Source organism: Hippocampus bargibanti, linkage group LG05, assembly GCF_051943395.1.
Source record: "Hippocampus bargibanti isolate YZ-2025 linkage group LG05, ASM5194339v1, whole genome shotgun sequence".
In the NCBI taxonomy this organism is placed as follows: Eukaryota; Metazoa; Chordata; class Actinopteri; order Syngnathiformes; family Syngnathidae; genus Hippocampus; species Hippocampus bargibanti.
This window is the reverse complement of record NC_142738.1, coordinates 26,028,961-26,049,132: the sequence shown is the minus strand read 5'-3', so window position 1 is coordinate 26,049,132 and position 20,172 is coordinate 26,028,961. Positions and strand designations below refer to the sequence as shown.

Sequence of the window (20,172 nt, the reverse complement as noted above, 5' to 3'; positions counted from 1 at the left end):
CTACATCGCCTTCCTCTGTTCCATTCACAGGCGCGTAGCGCCCTCTCCTGACTTGGTAGTCTAATCGACTAACATACAATAACAGAGGTCGTTTCTAACCCCTTACACCCCCTGTCATGAGGCAGGAGAACTGTGTGCCTCACCTATGCACACAGTTTTGATAAAAATAAAATAAAATAAACACAGTGTAGTACAGTGTTTATAATGTAGTGACTGTACATTATATATACCAGCTAAACGGTAGAAATTTAGTTCATATACTAAAAGCTTTTGAACACTTTAATAGTGATATGCAGAGGGACAGCAATGCGGTCTCACTGCAGAGCAAGCCAGCACAGTTAGCATCGTGATTGCGCAATCCACGGTGAGGTTCAGCCGGGTGCTGCCTCACCGCTCGTCTCCACTTAGTTTTTGAACGGTAAATGTGAAAATTCAGCGATTTTGAAAAAAAAAAAATCCAAAAATGGTGAAGTTAAATGGAAAAGAACGTTAAAGTACAAATCACTAAATACATATGTGACGGGTGTCACAACAGTGACTGTCTTCATCTCCACGATGCTGCCGTATTAATGAAGACGAGACGCGTGGATGTGTCTTTTTATTTCTTTTATTTCTGCAACACAGTATGGCAGAAGGGATGGGTGAAGTCGCATGGGTTTCGTCTTGTGATTAACCTGAATCTCCTCGAGATTGTTCTGGAAACTATGGGCGGGACATAGTGCCACACTGCGCCGTTGCGTCACTTCCTTCATAATTTAATAATCTAAGCGCACAACTCCGTTACACATATAACTGTTTAATTTACTTTGTCATTTGATATTTTCATGATGACAGGTGAGGCACCGCCTCACCTGCCACCTCTGACTTCACGTCACTGGTATTTGTACAGAAAATATGCACAATCGTTTGTTTTTGAATGAACTTGTAATAGTTGCATATAAAACAAACTCAATGTGAATGAAGAATGGCCTGTAGAAGTAATATGGAACCTCATTTGATGAAATAATTGTCTTTTTTTATTCGTTTTTTTTATTCTCCCTGTTATTCTCTGCTATTCTCTGTCTCTCTCTCTCTCTCTCTCTCTCTCTCTCTCTCTCTCTCTCTCTCTCTCTCTCTCTCTCTCTCTCTCTCTCTCTCTCTCTCTCTCTCTCTCTCTCTCTCTCTCTCTCTCTCTCTCTCTCTCTCTCTCTCCCCTCCCTATTCCCCCTCAGCCTCCCTCACATTGGCTCTCCATTCCAGTGAAGGAGGAGAGTGAGCACGCGGAGAAAATATGGATCTGAAAGAAGAAAACTGGGGAGCCGTTGTCGACGATGTCGTTTATTTTTAAATTGGGCGGTTGACATCGAGTCGGACCCCCGTCGCAAGATGTTCGCGGCTACGGTAAGTTTGACGACCTCGTCAAGGCATTTGTGCCGCCGCGTCCTTTGCTCGCGCAGTGTTCGTTGGTCAGACGGAATGGCAGCCAGCCAGCCAGCCAGCCTGCAGGATGGCCGATATGCCAAGTCGGCACTGCAGCTGGCCAAGTGAACGAACAGCTGGCCGCGAAAACACACTTGGCATCTCCCTCGTCGACACCATCACCGGACGCAATTAATACTGCGCCTGTTAAGACTGCGAGGCCTTCGTTTAGCCCGTACTCAGCTCTGTCCGCATGTAAACAACGGCGAGGCTGTCGGATTGTGAGGTTCTAGTGATGAGGATGGAGCGGGATGATGAGAGGGTTGCGTGAGAAAGAGCGATGCGTTGAACAGAATGACGGATGGTGATGTCAAATGCGCCCAGTACCCTTGGGAAGATCAGATGGTGACATCATTCGCGTAAACGCCACATTTCTGGTCAAACGAACGTAAGGAGTCCGCACTCGCACTCTCTGGCTGTCATGCATTAAGGTTTCCTCTTTCAATATTGATCAGGCGCGCCATTTGTGCAGGGTGAGTGTAATTTGAGATTGTCCAACGCTCTTCCCTCATTCCACGTGAGACAATGGAAAACGTTGGACTCTATAGTCATACGTGTTTACTACATGAACTGAACGATTTTAAAAACTACATAAAATGCAATGACGATATAATATGTTGTTGTTTATGTCAGAGGCCTATTCTTGTGTATGTTATAACAAACTCAAGGAAAACATTCATTTGGATTACAATAAGCATAACCCCACGTGCCAAATATACTGTATACTGTAAATATTTGTTTCTGATGAGTTAGCTTCATGCTAAAATAAAAGCAAATGAACCAAGAAATCGTATAAATGATAATACTGTACGGTACTGTAAACCCATAACTCATTTGCAGTTCTTAACTTATGTAAACACTGCGACTCTTAGACAAGTTTAATCGTTTACGATAACACATTTGCAAAATGCTGTCAAACAATTGTGGCTAAAGTCCAGTGACGTACAGTCAGGGGAGGCAGGGGAGGCTGTGCCTCAACTGTCATCATGGAAATATCAAATGAAAAAATAAATTAAACAGTTATATTAATTTATTTAAAGTTATATCAAATGACAAAATAAACAGTTATATTTATTTAGTGATTTTTACTTTATCGTTCTTTTCCATTTAACTTCACCATTTTTGGATTTTTTTTCAAAATCGCTGAATTTTCACATTTACCGTTCAAATACTAAGTAGAGACGAGCGGTGAGGCAGCAGCCGGCTGAGCCTCACCATGGATTGCGCAATGCCGATGCTAACTGTGCTGGCTTGCACTGCAGTGAGACCGCATTGCTGTCCTGCATATCGCGATTAAAGTGTTCAAAAGCTTTTAGTATATGAACTAAATTTCTACAGTTTAACTGGTGTATATAATGTATCGTCACTTTAGATTATAAACACTGTACGACAGTGTCTATTTTATTTTATTTTTATCAAAACTGTGCATAGGTGAGGCACACATTTCTCCTGCCTCATGACAGGGGGTGCTGGTGGTTACAGAGATTCTTCTTGCGCCTCCTCGGCTGCAGAATAATAGAATTAGTGACAGCAAACTACAGTAAACAGTTAGCAAGTTAAGTGCAACCATCCAGTCATTTTTTCGTGTTGTTTGGCCTTATTTTCAGAATGGAGGATTACATATCTAAATTGAAAGAAATAGAGACTTTTAAAACTGAAGAAAGATAAGGAAGGCTTCTACAAAGAAGGTATAGATGCCTTTCTTCAGAAGGAGCGGCGCATGGACTTCATTTATAAGTAAAGGTAACACGATAATGACGTTTTTTTAATTCTTTTTTTCCATGCTACAGTTTATATGAAGAATGCTGACATGACATTTTAAACAAAACACGTTAACTGTTGCCAATCAAATGGTGAATAAGCTACTCTATAGAGTTCATGTTTGTAACTGAGTGACTTTGATGACGTCAGTGCCTCACCAGCCATGAACCTCACCGCACGTCACTACTAAAGTCATATTACAACAATTATACAAACAAATGAAAAAGAAATATGTATACATGATGAATATATATATATATTTATACATATAAATATATATATATATATATATATATATATATATATATATATATATATATATATATATATATATATATATATATATATATATATATATATATATATATATATATATATATATATTTATTTATTTTATATATATAAATATATATATATTTATACATATAAATATACATATCACACCTCAACTTCTTCAGATGTATAAAAAAAAAAAATAGTATATTACCAGTACCATCGATATATCCGATATCGATATAACGAGACTTTACTCTATAATATATATATATATATATATATATATATACAGTAAAGTCTCGTTATATCGATATCGGATATATCGATAGTCATATATATATATATATATATATATATATATATATATACAGTAAAGTCTCGTTATATCGATATCGGATATATCGATAGTCCCGGTTATATCGATATTTTTTCGGACTCCCTTGAATATCGATATAACGAGACTTTACTGTATATATATAGGGGGCGGCCCGGTAGTCGAGTGGTTAGCACACGGCTTCACAGTGCATAGGTCGCCGGTTCGCGTCCCGGTCCGGCCTCCCTGCGTGGAGCTTGCATGTTCTCCCCGGACCCGCGCGGGTCTTCTCCGGGTCCTCCGGTTTCCTCCCACACTCCAAAAACATGCATGGCAGGCATATTGACCACTCCAAATTGTCCCTAGGTGTGAGTGTGACTGTTGTATGTCTTTGTGTGCCCTGCGATTGGCTGGCAACCAATTCAGGGTGTCCCCTACCTTGTGCCCGAAGACAGCTGAGATAGGCTCCAGCAACCCCCGCGACCCTAATGAGGAATAAGCGGTACGGAAAATGAGATGAGATGAGACTTCAAATGACTTCTACTGAGCATATTTTACAAAGATTCCACCGCATATAGTTATATTTTACGTTTTAAGACTCACGCTGAATATTGAGGAAGTCTTGTTTTTGGGTTGGTGACAATTCCTAACGTCACGTCACGACACTGATGCCCCTGACCGAGAAAGCGACACACAATGCATTTTGGGTACTTTGTTTGGTCTGAAAAATTCGTGTTGATCCGTGTTGATGGCGAAGTTAGAAAGAAAACACATAAATAATGCGATGGTGAATCGTTGTGTGTTGCACCAAGACTATTATTTGATACTAGTTGACACAAATTCCCAGCAGACAAATCAGCCCATTTCCAACGGAGCTTGGCCGCCATCTTGTGCATTTTCTGTGTGCTACATTGCTGTCATTGACGCCTGGTATTGATATGGGAGGACTCCTTTAATCGATTGCAAACATTTTTGCTTTCCTCTTCAGAACTATTTGAGTCATATTAACTGGATGAGTAACAAGAAAGCATCTTCTCCGAATCTGAACTCTCTGAAGCCATTGTTTTAATTCTGGAGCAATGCAAGACGTCCTGGCGTGACGTCACGAACAAGGGGGCGGGACCTCGGAAACTGGCCATTTCTGGTTTCATTTTGAAGTTGTTTTTGGACACTTTTAAGTCATTTTTATTGGTGTTTTTCATTCGACTAAAAATATCAGCCTGCATGTTTTGGGTATTTTAGGTGCTATAAAACGTTTTTCTGATGTCAGGAAACAAAAAAATGGTGTCGGTTGTCCCTTAAATGTACTGGGTTTTAATGCAAAATATATACAATCTGGAAACAATATTTTTCATGTCAGTGTCATTTTTTTCCCTGCTAGGCAACCCCCTCGCAGTAAGGACGATTGTTGCCCAACGAGCCCCGCTTACCAAAACCTCCAAGGTCCTGTATCCATTGAAACACTCTTTGATGTCAACATGGAATGTGGCGAGAACATCTCAGCCCAAGATGAACATTTAAAATCAGACCGCTTGAATCTCAGCGGACTGTACCATGTGGGTCGGACCTTGGGAAGAGGTCACTATGCAGTGGTGAAACTTGCTCGACATGTCAAAACTGGGCAGCTGGTTGCTATTAAGATGATTGACAAGACCAAACTCGATGTCATGGCGACAAGCCACCTCTTACAGGAAGTCAGGTATGGCAGACTTGTATCTGAACCTGGTGTTTCTAGTGGGATTAAATTAAAGTCAACAATCCACTGTTCCATTTCACCACTTTGCAGATGCAAAGCACAATTGGTCTGTACCAAGTGTTCCCACCCCAACCCCTCCACTACCAATGCATGCTGTGCACATTTACGGCGACTCGTTACACATGGAGATATGCCGCCTATACTTTATGGTTGGAGTAGAATTTTTTACAAACCATAAAAGGGTTTTTAGTTTTCTTGACGTGGCCAAATGCATTTGACCCTCAATGTGCGTTTAAGGTGATTCAAATGCCCCTTCATATGACAGTATGAGAATAAGTTCCGGGTTCGATTCAATGTTTTGAGGAGCTCGGAACCTTGCAATTAAGAAACATGAGATGAACCCAATGTATTCTTTTCAGATGTATGAGGCGGGTGCAACATCCTAACGTGGTCCGCCTCTATGAGGTCATTGACACACCCACCACCCTTTACCTGGTCATGGAGCTGGCAGAGGGGGGCGACCTCTACGACTACATCCTGCGCCACGAGACAGGCGTTGCCGAGGGCACTGCCAAACGCCATTTTGCCCAGATTGTGCGCGCTGTGGCGTACTGCCACGAGCTCCATGTGGTGCACCGAGACCTGAAGCCAGAGAATGTGGTATTCTTTCCACAGCAGGGGGCAGTGAAACTGACAGACTTTGGCTTCAGTAACTTATTCAAACCTGGGACCATGTTGGCCACCAGCTGCGGGTCCTTGGCGTATTCTGCACCAGAGATTCTTCTGGGAGAAGAGTATGATGCTCCAGCTGTGGGTAAGACTCTTAACAAGACTCTTACTATTATGTTTTTGGGTGTTACACAAAATTGTGACTTCAGATACAAGCATTGCATGGTGAGAGTGGCTCAACTCACTTCTCAATTAGCAGTCGTTTTCAAGTTGTTTATTTCCACTCCTACTTGAGGTTTAGTGACAAACTAAACCTATCCAAACGTATCATGTTCTGTATTTAAAACAACCACATAGCATTTGAGACTGCGAGCTTCAAGCAACACCGAATAACTGTTCTTATCCCGTGACTGTAAAGTGTCCTTGACAGTTTTGAAAAGGTGCTTAGAAATAAAATGTATTATTATAATAAATAACATTTAGATTGAGATGCTCTAACCCAGGGGTGGGCAATCCCAGTCATGGAAGGTCACAATCCTGCATGTTTTTCATAGCTCCCTGTTGCAACACACCAGATTCTAATGATCAAATCATCAGCAAGCTCTGCAGAAGCCTGATATTGAATCTGCACATTTGAATCAGGTGTTATTACAACCGTGAGAGTTGAAAACACGCAGAATAGAGGCTCTCCAGTACTGGGATTGCCCACCCCTGCTCTAACCCTTTCAGCAATGGTTTGAACACAAACGGAGCAGCAATAGATGTAGACGGACAATTTAATAGTGCTAACAGTTGTATTTTTTTATGCTATGCGTAGAATGCCTCATGTTAGTGCACTGCACTGATGAGCTCTGTCTCTTATACTGACTCAAAGACTCGTCCCACATCAAGGTGGACTTTGAACCAGTTAATCCAGTGAAATTTTGGATCATTTTGGGTTTTTTTGGCTATCACAACTTTTCTTCCTTTTATCTATTTGTTTTTAACAAAGAACTGAAAAATCACTGACACTGCCTACTTAGGAAAAAGTAGAATTGTGTGTGCCACTATTCTGTGAATGTTGTACAGCAGCAAGATAGAGCACATTTGAGGGATGCGCTGGTCAAGAATCATGAGGAGTTTCACTTTCTTTTTTTTCTGTTAACATGAACATGTCACACCTCCTTTCTGTCACTGTGCCTGGACAAGTGTTTTCTCGAGCTCTCTTGACCCAATGTTGGCGTGTTCCTTCTCTGTCTCGTGTCCTAAATCGGGAGTGCCTGTACGATTTGTCCTTTCACATTCATCTGCTTGTATGGTTATGTGTAATATGTACTTTGTGAATGGCCTTGTGTGTGTGTGTGTGTGTGTGTGTGTGTGTGTGTGTGTGTGTGTGTGTGTGTGTGTGTGTGTGTGTGTGTGTGTGTGTGTGTGTGTGTGTGTGTGTGTGTGTGTGTGTGTGTGCAAAGGATTAGTCTGCGTATCTGGGTCAGTCCAAGCAAGCCAACCAAAAGGGCACTTCCTGCATTGAAACCAAACACTGCAGTAATTCTTCTTTGTATTTATCAGCTTGTGGGAATATTTTGTGGTAATCATCCATTTTTGGGGACAGTTCATGCATGATGTTATTTGCCATAAGCCTTAAGCGGGGTTCTCGTCCAAATCTGCCAATTGTGCCTGTCCTTTGTATGTGAAGGTGTGTGTTCTCAAGCTTTGATGTACATTCGTTGACTCCCAGAGATGTCCCAAAATATGTGTACTTCAGATCAGAAAGTTCTATTTACTGTCAACATGTACATTAATTTGCAGATCAAGGATATTGTCGTGAATGCGATAGGTGAAAAAATATATCCAATACAATACATACAATACATATTAATTTATATAGCGCTTTAACAACGGCGGAAGATGCAACAAAGCGCTTAACATGGACAGGTATCATACATAGGAAACCATGGAGTGAAACCAAGCTCAAGTCGGAATCATGCTGAGTCAAATACCAAAGAGTATAGCGGAAAAAAGAAAACATTTTTGTTAAGGAGATATATTTAAACGTGAGGTCAGACATAATCTGAAGTTAATGACAGTAATTGCATTATTTGGCTTTCTAAAGTAATTTTCTTTTCTGCTTATCACGGGCAGCCATAAATGATTCCATCTCAATTCAGGCATAAGATAAACTTCTGGGCACATATGAAGACAGATAATTATTCACATTCACCTCACTCTCACTTTCACTTTTGGGAAACTGCAACCATGTTACCTGTCAGGCAAGTAAACCACGACACCATCAACGACTCATATTCTGAAAATGGAAACAGACAGCTATTTTTGAAACTTATAAAATACAGGCCTTGTTTTCCCCCAATAACATGTTACTGTCTGGCAGGTGTAAAAATAAATGACTCGGTAACTTGGAAATACTGAGATGTTTTTCAGATGAACTGATAAAATCAATACTATCTGCAAAGCACAATGGTGATTTGTGTCATAAACCTGTGTCTGTTTTTTTTCATAGTCTTACAGTAAGTGCCAAAAATTAAGTGAACCTGTGCATGCATCCTAATTTAACTTTGATGTACTAACTATTGGTACACAACTTCAAGCGTGATTTTGCTTCCCGAGTAGATTGTTCTTAATAATAATAATAAATAATAATAATAATAATAATAATAATAATAATAATAATAATAATTATAATTATAATAATAATAATACATTTTATTTCAAGCGCCTTTCAAAGCTCTCAAGGACACTCTACATTCACAGACAAGCATAGATACAATCATAAATAAAATGCAATTATAAATAGAATACAATAAATAAAATACAATTATCTCTCATGCTATTATCTTGAACACCCCTGGTTGAAGTCTGACCCTTTTGGTACTCAAATAATTTAAATAAAAGTAAAAAGCACCAAGCAAATCCGATGATGCTCCAGATCTTATCATCCACCAGCACTCTGAAATGCTTGAATAACTACTGATGCATAATAATTATTGACCTGATAATCATCCCGCCGGTGTAAGTAATTATTACACATCACATATAAACCCCTAATAAAAAATGCAAATACAATGGAAAAGATGGAAGTACACTGAAGCTAAAAACATAGCAAAATAATTGCTCACCGTCAGCAACCAATGTAGTCATGTGGAGGTTAGCCTCATTCAAATCAATTGCAGCAAAAGTCAGCTGAAGCCAACTCGCTGATATTTCATTTTAATATTTTGTCCATCCATTTTATTTCAGTGTTGTCACTGCTCATCTTGTGTTCCTTTTTTTGAAACGTGGCCACGTGCAGGTTGTTTAACGTGTTCTGTCAGTATAATTGCAGCTATATCAGATGTTGCGTCAATGGAAAAGCATTCAGCCGCTTGGAGTTGCAATGTGACAAGTGACTGCCATCTTTGAATGTTCTGTAAAGCATTTTGTGACAGTTTCCGTTGTTGTGAAATCCTGATGTATCTTCAGAAAACATAATGAGCACATCGATTGCCTCTAAAAATCCTCCATAACTGATGAAACAACACAAAAAAAACAATGGTGACTTCATTACATGACATTCTACTGCCATCCCTTGTATCGAAACATGCCTGAAAGCTCATGGCAAGACATTCCAACAGAGAGCTCTATGAGTGATATCCTCTGAAATGACCACTCAAGAAACGGCTATTATGGACATATTATGAGGTTTTCTATTCATTTCTGAGCTTGTATTTCACCACCTCAATGTTCTGTCATGTGTGTTGTGTTTAAAGGACAACCAACGTCTCCGGACAAGTTGTGTCCATAATTTGTAAAATGGCTTCAAATGACTTCGACTGAGCAAATTTTACAAAGATTCCACCGCATATAGCTATATTTTACGTTTTAAGACTGGCGCTGAATATCCAGGAAGTCTTGTTTTTGAGTTTGTGACGAGGCCGTACGTGACGTCACTAAAGGACCGCTCCTGACCGTAAAAAAAGACGCATTGTAGTGGTCCTTCCATCACGTCAATGTATTTTTCTGTACTTGTTTGGTCTGGGGACCTTGCGTTGCACCAAAAGCCGCCAGAAGGACAGAAGAGGGCGTCCAAGCGCCATATAAGGAATTTATCAGCATGTGGAAACGGAGGTGGCCACAGGAGGTCGCCATTTTGTGCCTCTTTTTTTGGGTGAGAGATTTCCCCCCAATGTTGCCTCAAAATGGCACAAATACATTCTTTAATCGATTGCAAACATGTATGCTTTCCTCTTCAGAACTATTTGAATCATATTCATAACTGGAGGTGTAACAAGAAAGCATATTCTCTGAATCTGAAGCCATTGTTTTTATTCTCAAGCAATGCAAGACGTCTTGGCGTGATGTCACTAACTGGGGGCGGGACTTTCTGAAAATGCCCAATTCGCAGCTCAATTTTTTGCAGATTTTGGACACTTTTAGTCATTTTTATTGGTGTTTTGCATTTCACTAAAATATCATACTGCGTGTTTTGGGTATTTTAGATGCTATAAAACGTTTTTCTGATGTCAGTTAAAAAACAAAAAAGTGACGTCGGTTGTCCTTTAAACATCGCATGCGCTTGTAATAGCAAAGGGTCGAGTAGTTAGCTTGACTCTTTGGCAACAGAAAAGGTTGGATTTTTTTAGCCCAAGCCATCTTTGTCCCTGCATATGAGCATTGTGGAAAACAGGTCGTTATGTTGAACACAAGACACAATTTCGTGAACGAGGTCTTGTGTCATTGACAAAGATCAACATCTCTTCCAGTTGCATAATACCTGTGAATGTTCTGTCTACCGAGTAAGTATTGCCCCAAAAGGGTTTTTAGTAGTAGAGGCCTTTGAATTTTCATTTCGCTGTTGTCCGTTAGGAATATGAGTATGAAAATCTCTCAACAAAAATAAAGTGATAATGTAAAATATCAAATGTGTTAAATGACATACATTGAGTGAAAAAAGTTTGTGAACTCAAGAAGCATTGAAATAAAAGTTCTTGGCTGAAACTGAAAACAGAATATGAGGAGACTGAAACAGAAAGAATTTTTAATACCCGAACAACTGAGAAAAAAAATCGTACAGTATATATAAAAATAAGGAAAGTTTTAGATAGCAAAAATCATCTTAATTTAAAAACTGCAATCAATATCAAATTCAAAATTTCAACAGGAAATAGTCCTTTTTATAGCGCAAAAACATGTTAAAATTACAAAGTGATGCAAATGTCAGGGTTTGGTGCCGCAAATGTCAGGGGTTGTTACACATCCAGTTATGAATATGATTCAAATAGTTCTGAAGATGAAAGCATACATGTTTGCAATCGATTAAAGATTTATTCAGTGCCATTTTGAGGCAACATGGGGGGGGGGCAACATTTTGAGGCAACATGGGGGGGAAATGTATCACCCAAAAAGAGGCAGAAAATGGCGTCCAAGCTCACGGGCTGATAAATTCCTTGCATGGAGCTTGGTCCTGGCTCTTCTGGCGGCTTTTTGGTGCAACACGAAGATTTCAGACCAAACAAGTACAGCAAAATACATTGACGTGATGGAAGGACTGCTACAATGTGTCTTTTTTTTTTCGGTCAGGGGCATTCCTTCAGTGACGTCACGTACGGACTCGTCACCAACTCAAAAACAAGACTTCCGGAATGATCAGCCCGAGTCTTAAAACGTAAAATATAGCTCTATGCGGTGGAATCTTTGTAAAATACGCTCAGTAGAAGTCATTTGAAGCCATTTTACAAATTATCGACACAAGTTGTCCGGAGACGTTGGTTGTCCTTTAATGCCAACTGCATTTTACAAAGTGTATCTCAAAACCAAAAAGTTGACAAAATGGACCCAAAAAAAACACATTTTTGTCCTTATTTAGTTTCTCTTGTATAATTGTAAAGGGTAGTAGTTGCCATAATTTTTGTTGCTTTAGTTTCATCTCGCCAATCTGACATAACTCGTTTTGCTGCTCTTGGGCATGATGTAACATGGAATCACACATGAGAAACTGCCGTAAACTATATTTCTTTTTTTTTAGAATTTACCAGATAAGAGACCTTTTATCTGTTTTTAGATCATGCATTGTGCTGCTTCACTGTTTGTATCAACACAGTCTGACCCAACACACACACTCTCATTCAGTTTGTTTTGAGACAGCAGTCACTCTCAAGAAATCCCAAGAAATGTAGCTCTGTCATAGCCTTGTAATTCTAGCTCCAAGGGCTTCTAGGGTCATCAAGGTTATCTCGAGTTGCAAATTTTGCAACTTTGTGTTGAAGGTCTGCTTTAATGGTGGCTTTTATGAGCCAGTTGCTCTATACCTCGTATGAGGCAACACTTTTTGCCAACACTTTTTGCCAAGTACATTGGTACTATCCATTTTCTTGAGGCAGCATGGTGGTCCACTAGTTAGCACGCCTGGTTCACAGTGCTTCGTTTGGCCTTCCTGTGTGGAGTTTGCATGTTCTCCCCATGCTTACATCCAGTGCTCCAATTTCCTGCCACATAACATAAAAACATGCGCGGCAGGTTAATTGAACAATTTAGTGTGTTAAATTGTCCTTCAGTGAGTGAGCACAGATGGTTGTTCGTCTCTGTGTTCTCTGCAATTGGCAGTTCAGGGTGTACCCCGCCTTCTGCCAGAAAACAGCTGGGATAGGCTCCAACGCGTGACCCTCATGAAAAGAAAAGAATTACAAAATGAACATGAATATTTGTTGTATTCTCAATTATAAATGGCCACGATAAGCATATTTACGCAATGTAAGGCACATTTAAAAGCATCCAATTTTCCTTAAAAAAATCTTATTTCTCATTCTGCCTGACATTCATTGGCATTTGACAACGCACTCAAACAGAACAGGGACTTTGTGAGCTCCACACAGCCCTTATGAAATGGAGATAATATTGCAAGCAAAGTTTAATACTCACAAGCAAGATTTCAAAGATATTCATCCCCTTGTGGATGTGAGCCTTTGTGTTCAATCAACTTTCTTCATTATGTTTGTCCTCTGTGTATTGTTTTGTCATGTTATCGATGAGAAGGTTTCTTCAGCCGTCATCTGTACAAAAGTGAAGGTTTCGGACGTTTCGCCTCCTATCCAAGAGGCTTCGTCAGCGAACTAAAGTCTGACTGGTCGTATCGGCCCCATTTATATATCCCTAATGTCCAGACCTGGTGGCGCCGGACACAGCTATGATAGGTCCCTACTCTCAGGTTGGGGGGGGCGCGGGACCCCCCCTTTGGCCCCACTGATTGTTCCTACATTCCTGACTAACGATTGGCCTATTACCCCCACTCCCCCCGGTATCACCTCATCAGCATAACGACCCTCATCAGCATTGCGAAAGTTGCCTAACCTGTTTTGCCTGAGCAGGCTATTGTATGAACGATCCAAATTGAACCTCACACCACCAGACCGGTTTAATGAAGGATTTTGTTGTTTTATAAGAATCGCCTCTTTTACCCCCCTTTCAAACCATCTATGTTCTTTCGCTAAGATTTTAACCTCATTGTCGTCAAATGAGTGGTTGCTAGCTTTTAGGTGCAAATGTACTGCCGATTGAGGCCCACTAGTATTATCCCTGCGATGTTGATAAAGTCTTTTTTTGAGAATTTGTTGAGTCTCCCCAATGTACTGCTCTTTACAATTTTCATTCTTACAATGTATGGAATAAACTACATTACTTTGTTTTTCATTTGGTAGCCTATCTTTTGGATGCACTAATTTTTGCCTTAACGTGTTTATCGGTTTGAAATAAGTAGGAATTTTATGTTGCCAAAGGACTCTTTGTAATTTTTCAGAAACTCCTGCAATGTACGGTACTGCTACTCCTCTCCTTTTAGAATCTTGAGAATTATTGGTTTCGTTCGCTATTCTTTCTTTCTGACATTTGTTGAATGACCACTGAGGGTACCCACAGTTAGTGAGTGCTCTCCTGATATGTTTTGACTCCTTTTCTCTACCTTCAGTGCTAGTTGGTATTAGTTTAGCCCTATGCTGGAGGGTTCTGATAACTCCTAGTTTATGTTGTAAAGGGTGGTTCGAGTCAAAAAGTAAGTATTGGTCAGTGTGCGTAGCCTTCCTAAAGACTTCTGTTTTTAGCGCTCTGTCCTCTTTTATAATTACTTTACAATCCAGGAAGGCTAGTTGGTTCTCTTGAATGTCCTCACGAGTAAATTTAATGTTGAAGTCTACAGAGTTGAGATGATCTGTGAAGGATTGAATTTCTTGTTTCTTAATTATGACAAAAGTATCGTCCACATATCTAAACCAGTGTCTAGGTTTTGTCCCTGGGAAGGATGTGAGGGCCTGTTTCTCCCTCTCTTCCATGTAAAGATTAGCCACTATGCGTGAAACTGGTGAGCCCATAGCACAACCATGGATTTGTTTATAAAATTTTTCCCGAAATTGAAAATACGTAGTATTAAGGCAGATTTCTAATAATTGGCAGATGTGATCCGGTTTCAGTTTGGTTCTTTCATGCAGAGAAACATCCGCCAGCAGCCTCGTCCTCACCACTGAGAGTGCTGCTGGGGTTGGGACAGATGTAAAGAGAGAAGTCACATCGTATGATGCCAAAGTTTCCTCAGGTTCCAATATGAGGTCTTTGATCCTCTCTACAAACCCTGTGGTGTTCTCTACGTGGTATTCTGTGTTACCAACCAACGGAGCTAAAATAGTTTTTAAATATTTGGCTACATTATATGTAGAGGAGTCAATGCTACAAACAATGGGTCGGAGGGGGAACCCTTCTTTATGTATTTTTGGCAGGCCATAGATACATGGCGTGGCCTCTCCCGGGTATAATCTAAAATACATCTGTTTGTCTATAAACAAACAGACAAACAGAGTCTATAAACAAACGATTCTTATAAAACAACAAAATCCTTCATTAAACCGGTCTGGTGGTGTGAGGTTCAATTTGGATCGTTCATACAATAGCCTGCTCAGGCAAAACAGGTTAGGCAACTTTCGCAATGCTGATGAGGGTCGTTATGCTGATGAGGTGATACCGGGGGGAGTGGGGGTAATAGGCCAATCGTTAGTCAGGAATGTAGGAACAATCAGTGGGGCCAAAGGGGGGGGTCCCGCGCCCCCCCCAACCTGAGAGTAGGGACCTATCATAGCTGTGTCCGGCGCCACCAGGTCTGGACATTAGGGATATATAAATGGGGCCGATACGACCAGTCAGACTTTAGTTCGCTGACGAAGCCTCTTGGATAGGAGGCGAAACGTCCGAAACCTTCACTTTTGTACAGATGACGGCTGAAGAAACCTTCTCATCGATGGACCACTCCTGTACGACTGAGAGCTTACACAGACGTTTTGTCATGTTATGTGTAGTTTTATTTTATACGTCCGTTTTATGACCATTTCTCATGGCTTTGTTACAGCTGAATCAATTATGAAGGCCCTATATCAGGGGTGGGCAAACTTTTTGACTCGCGGGCCGCATTGGGTTCTAAAATTTGACAGAGGGGCCGGGCCAGGAGCATTTGGAGGGAGTGTTTGGGCCGGAAATACTAAAGCATTAAAGGACAACCGACGCCTCCGGACAAGTTATGTCCATAATTTATAAAATCACTTCAAATGACTTCGACTGAGCGTATTTTACAAAGATTCCACAGCATATAGCTATAGTTTACGTTTTAAGACTTGCGCTGAATATTCATGAAGTCTTGTTTTCTAGTTGATGACGATCCCCATGTGACGTCACGTTTGGACCGCCCCTGACCGAGAAAGCGACACACAATGCATTTTGCGGTACTTTGTTTGGTCTCAAAACTTCGTGTTGATCCGTGTTGATGGTGAAATTAGAAGGAAAACACACAAATAACGCTATGGTGAATCGTTGTGTGTTGCACCAAGACAACTATTTGATATTTGCTGACACAAATTCCTAGCTGACAAATCAGCCCATTTCCAACGGAGCTTGGGCGCAATCTTCTGCATTTTCTGGGTGCTACATTGCTGTCATTGACGGCTCGAATTGATATGGGAGGTTGCATTGTGCACTACAATGACAATCCACTACTGCAGCAAAATCTGCAGCCATGCACATTTACCGTAAATTAAGTAAGGTAGCATTTGTAGTATTCTTGATTTAAAAAAAAACTTTATACTTTGTGACAATGTTTTATTTAATGTGGTTAGTTGTCTCATTGTGCTTCAAGTTGTGAAGAATGGGGCAGGTAACTTTTCATTTATCTGCCCTGTTGTCCAGCTAACTTTTTGTCATGAGTTTCAGACACTGTTTTTACTATAATTTGGGCAAGTTTGGCGGGCCGGATTAAAAAGCCTAACGGGCCGTATGTGGCCCGCGGGCCGTAGTTTGCCCATGTCTGCCCTATATGAATAAAGCTGTATTGTATTGTAATGTAGCGTCGCTCCATCTAGTGGATGTATAGCGTAACCGCAGGTACTAATGTAGATTTTATTGTATGTGCCTTATAATGCGTTGTGCCTTATACAGTATATGAAAACGGTTTTGAAATAGGCCATTCGTTGAATGTACATTCTATAATAGTATAGCGCCGAAATTATGGTAATTTCATATCCTACACTAAAGCCATGGCAGAAATACGGTAAAAGCATTGCATCATCCGGCAAACATTGGATTTGTTTAAAGATTAACTCATTCACTGACATTCACGAATTTATTTGGGAAGTGAAAATAGGATGTGTGCCATTCGCAAATATGTTCAGGTTTAGTTTTTTCTTGTTTGGGTGCCGATAAAGCGCTGGCCATGGATTCTGGCCATTTTTTTTCCTTTCCACAAGGCGGCAGCATTTCCTTTTTTCCATGTTAGCACTTTGTTCCAGCTTCAGCTCTTGTTAAAGCCCTATATAAACCAATATGTATGTACGTATTGCATTGTATTTTGGACAGACACACTCATTTCAAGCTCATATAAAAGTTCAGACTCATCATTTAAGGAATTAACTTGTTTTTATCTGATGAAAGAAGATAGTCTACTTTTTCTTACGCTGCATTGTTTGTGTAGTCCTCAAACGCAATATTCTGTGGGTCCGAGAATTTAACTGACAATGACAAAAACCCTGGCACTGGAGTCGACACATTTTTGCACATGTCCGACAGAGAATGAGTTACTAATGAAGCCAATGGGCACTGATAACCAGTTCATTCTGAGTGTGGATATTTCTCAGTAATTTAAAAAAAAATACATCCCATCAGTTCATTCAAAGTCTGAGCGATCAGTAGTCCACTAATTGCGGTGACAATATGTACTTTGACTGAGTGATAGTTGCTTCTGAGCTGGGAGAAGTACAGTAATTGGTGGCTTCTTCTTCGTAAGTGTTCGCCGGACAGAGACGACGAGCGTGACTGTGTACATTGTGCTCGGACGACGAGGCATGCTGGTTCTGACTGTCCTGGCAGACAATGTGCTGTGTGACTGGAGCTGAATGAACCACAGTGTTTTCTATTTGTATATCTATACTTTAAAATCAAATGGGTATATCATTTTAACAAATAAAATACAGTCAAGTGGTATTGGTTCGGGCTGTTAAATTAACCACTTTATTTTCCAGACCGACCGAGACCCTCTCCTTTGCATGTTTGAAGTTGCTGAAATTATTATTATTTTTAATTCCTTTTTATCTGCCCCCAGGACATAAGTATTCACTGTTACTACTTTCATGACCTGTACAATAAAATCTTACCAGGATTTTATAATCTTCTCATAAGTTGAGCATTTGCACAGGAAAGGAAAAGCTTGACTGCTTCCTGCATTTTACGGTTCAACTAAAATAGCCTTGAAAGGGCAATGTCATGACAACTCCTATTATGTCACTGGCTTTTGAAGAACTTCAGCTCCCTTTTTCTTTTCTTTCAATCATATGCATATGAGGCTTGACGTGTGCAATGAGTTTTTATTTGAAGAAGGAAGGACAGAAACAAAGAACAAAAGAAAAGTTCAACTTCACAACAGCCACAATTGTCTATGTGTGCGTGTGAGTGTGTGTGTGTGTGTGTGTGTGTGTGTGTGTGTGTGTGTGCGCATGTGTGTGTGTGTGTGCGCATGTGGGAGCACAAAGAGGAGGTGGATAGGAAGGAAAGGGAGACCACAGGAAGAAATATATACCCTGTCTTCGCCAGCAGTCATGTATTGTATGTGTTTTGTCTGTGGGTTCATGTCAGAAGCCAAATTCCAAAAAGCTGAAACACAGATGTCCCATTTTCCTTCCTCATTTTTTCATTCATTGTACATTCATAGTCAAGACATTATTATTTCTTTACTTTGCTTGAAATTGAATTAAATAGTTTTTTGTTTGTTTTGTAAATACTTTTCGTGTTTTGGTTGAAATTATGGCTACCTTGTGAATGAATAGATGGATGCATGGCTTGAGGAGCCCGCGCTGAAATGAAAGCAGGGTCAGAGCAGAGCGCCAATGCATATATGGAACTGTCGCGGTTTGGAATTGAAGCGTATTTACGTGGGACAGGAGATGTGAGACAATCTGTTTTCATCAATGGATGCTACAGCTTCGTGTTTGCTTTCAAAATTTAGCTTGTAGCAGACGTGAACATTTTTATCATGACGTCCCAGATCCACTGGTGAAAGGAGGCTTTGATCCTCTCTTTCATCAGGAACTGCTTCATACAACAAATAGGGTGCAGACAGTGCTAAAGATGGAAGATTGTCTGTGTCTTTTGTGTTGTGTCACATTTGGTTTTTTTGTTTGTTTTTGACTTCAAGATTGCTGTCTTTACAGCAGCTCCTGTATTTTGTTTTTGCTGCTATGAAATGTAAATTTCTCCACTGTGAGACAAATAAAGGCCTTGCCTTTTTCATTGACAGCATGTGTATTGATTCCGTGGTGTGTATGTTGCAGATATCTGGTCCCTCGGGGTGATCTTGTACATGTTAGTGTGCGGGGTCCCTCCCTTCCAGGAGGCCAATGACAGTGAGACTCTGGTCATGATTCTGGATTGTCGTTACTCCATCCCCGACCACGTCTCAGGCCACTGCAGAGAGTAAGTCCGCAAACCCTCACATCACTCAAAGCTCGTCAAAGTGAATTGAACCTTGATGCGTTGCAACGTCCATTTTTTCCTCGTCTTGGCTCCACAAATGTGAAACACCTCGCACAACTGACGGGGTCTGAAATTTTACCAAATGCATGTGAGGCAACCAGTGTTAAATAGCTAGTGACCGTAAAATCATCTCATTAGTTTCAGCGAATAATTTTGGGTCTTGTTTGGACTGTACACAGACATGCTTCATTAAACACTCAGTGGGAATTTGCCTTGTATAGGCAGCAACACAAATTTGTTTTTAAAGGCAATTTAGAGTTGTTACAAGTTGTCGTCACTGCACTACAAATTATATTGGACCTGCAATGTAGTTTTGAAAAAGAGTTGAGCCAAGCACTTCTAATCACAAATGTGTTTGTTGGCTCCCTGTTAAAGTAAGTTAAATTCCTCTTTTTTTAGTTTACCGAATCATCTTTTTCCTGGAGTACTCCTTTGACCCAAAGGGAAAAGATGATGTAATTAATTAATTAATTAATTAATTAATTAATTGCATATGTGATCAGAAACAATTGCATTCATTTCAGATTTTAAAAGAGTGAGAAAGCTAAAAGAATCTAAAATTAAATAGAATCAATTACACTGTAAACACACATGAAATATTTCAAAACTTCCTGCTGTTTTATGTGAACCCAAGAGGGATTCGATTTGAGCGCTGCCCAATTACATGTTGCAGTTTTCTTGCTGGTTTGTACCTTCATTGAACAGATGTTAGTTCAGCGATTGGAGCGAAATCCCCAGGATGATGTCGCTGCCGAGAAACGAAGCTGCGCTTTTTTGAAGGTGCCTGACGTTTCGCTTCTTATCCAAGATGCTTCTTCAGCGAACTAAAGTCTTACTGGTAGTATCGGCCCTATATATATCCCTATTGTCCAGACATGGCGGTGCCGGACACTGCTATGATAGGTCCCTTCACAGATCACCTCAACTCGGTAGACATCAAGATTAGATTTACTCGCGAGGACATTAATGTGAAGCA

General features: G+C 40.3%; 1 protein-coding gene across 1 annotated transcript in view; it reads left to right on the top strand.

Annotated features, from left to right (window-relative positions):
- snrkb (SNF related kinase b) overlaps positions 1–20,172 on the top strand; it is a 29,394-nt gene that overhangs the window by 3,168 nt on the left and 6,054 nt on the right. Inside the window, exons 2-5 of the mRNA XM_088997494.1 lie at positions 1,212–1,380; positions 5,190–5,507; positions 5,924–6,318; positions 18,995–19,136. Of these exons, the coding sequence (XP_088853620.1) occupies positions 5,287–5,507; positions 5,924–6,318; positions 18,995–19,136 (758 nt within the window). The 5' untranslated portion in view covers positions 1,212–1,380; positions 5,190–5,286. The remainder of the gene's footprint in view (positions 1–1,211; positions 1,381–5,189; positions 5,508–5,923; positions 6,319–18,994; positions 19,137–20,172) is intronic.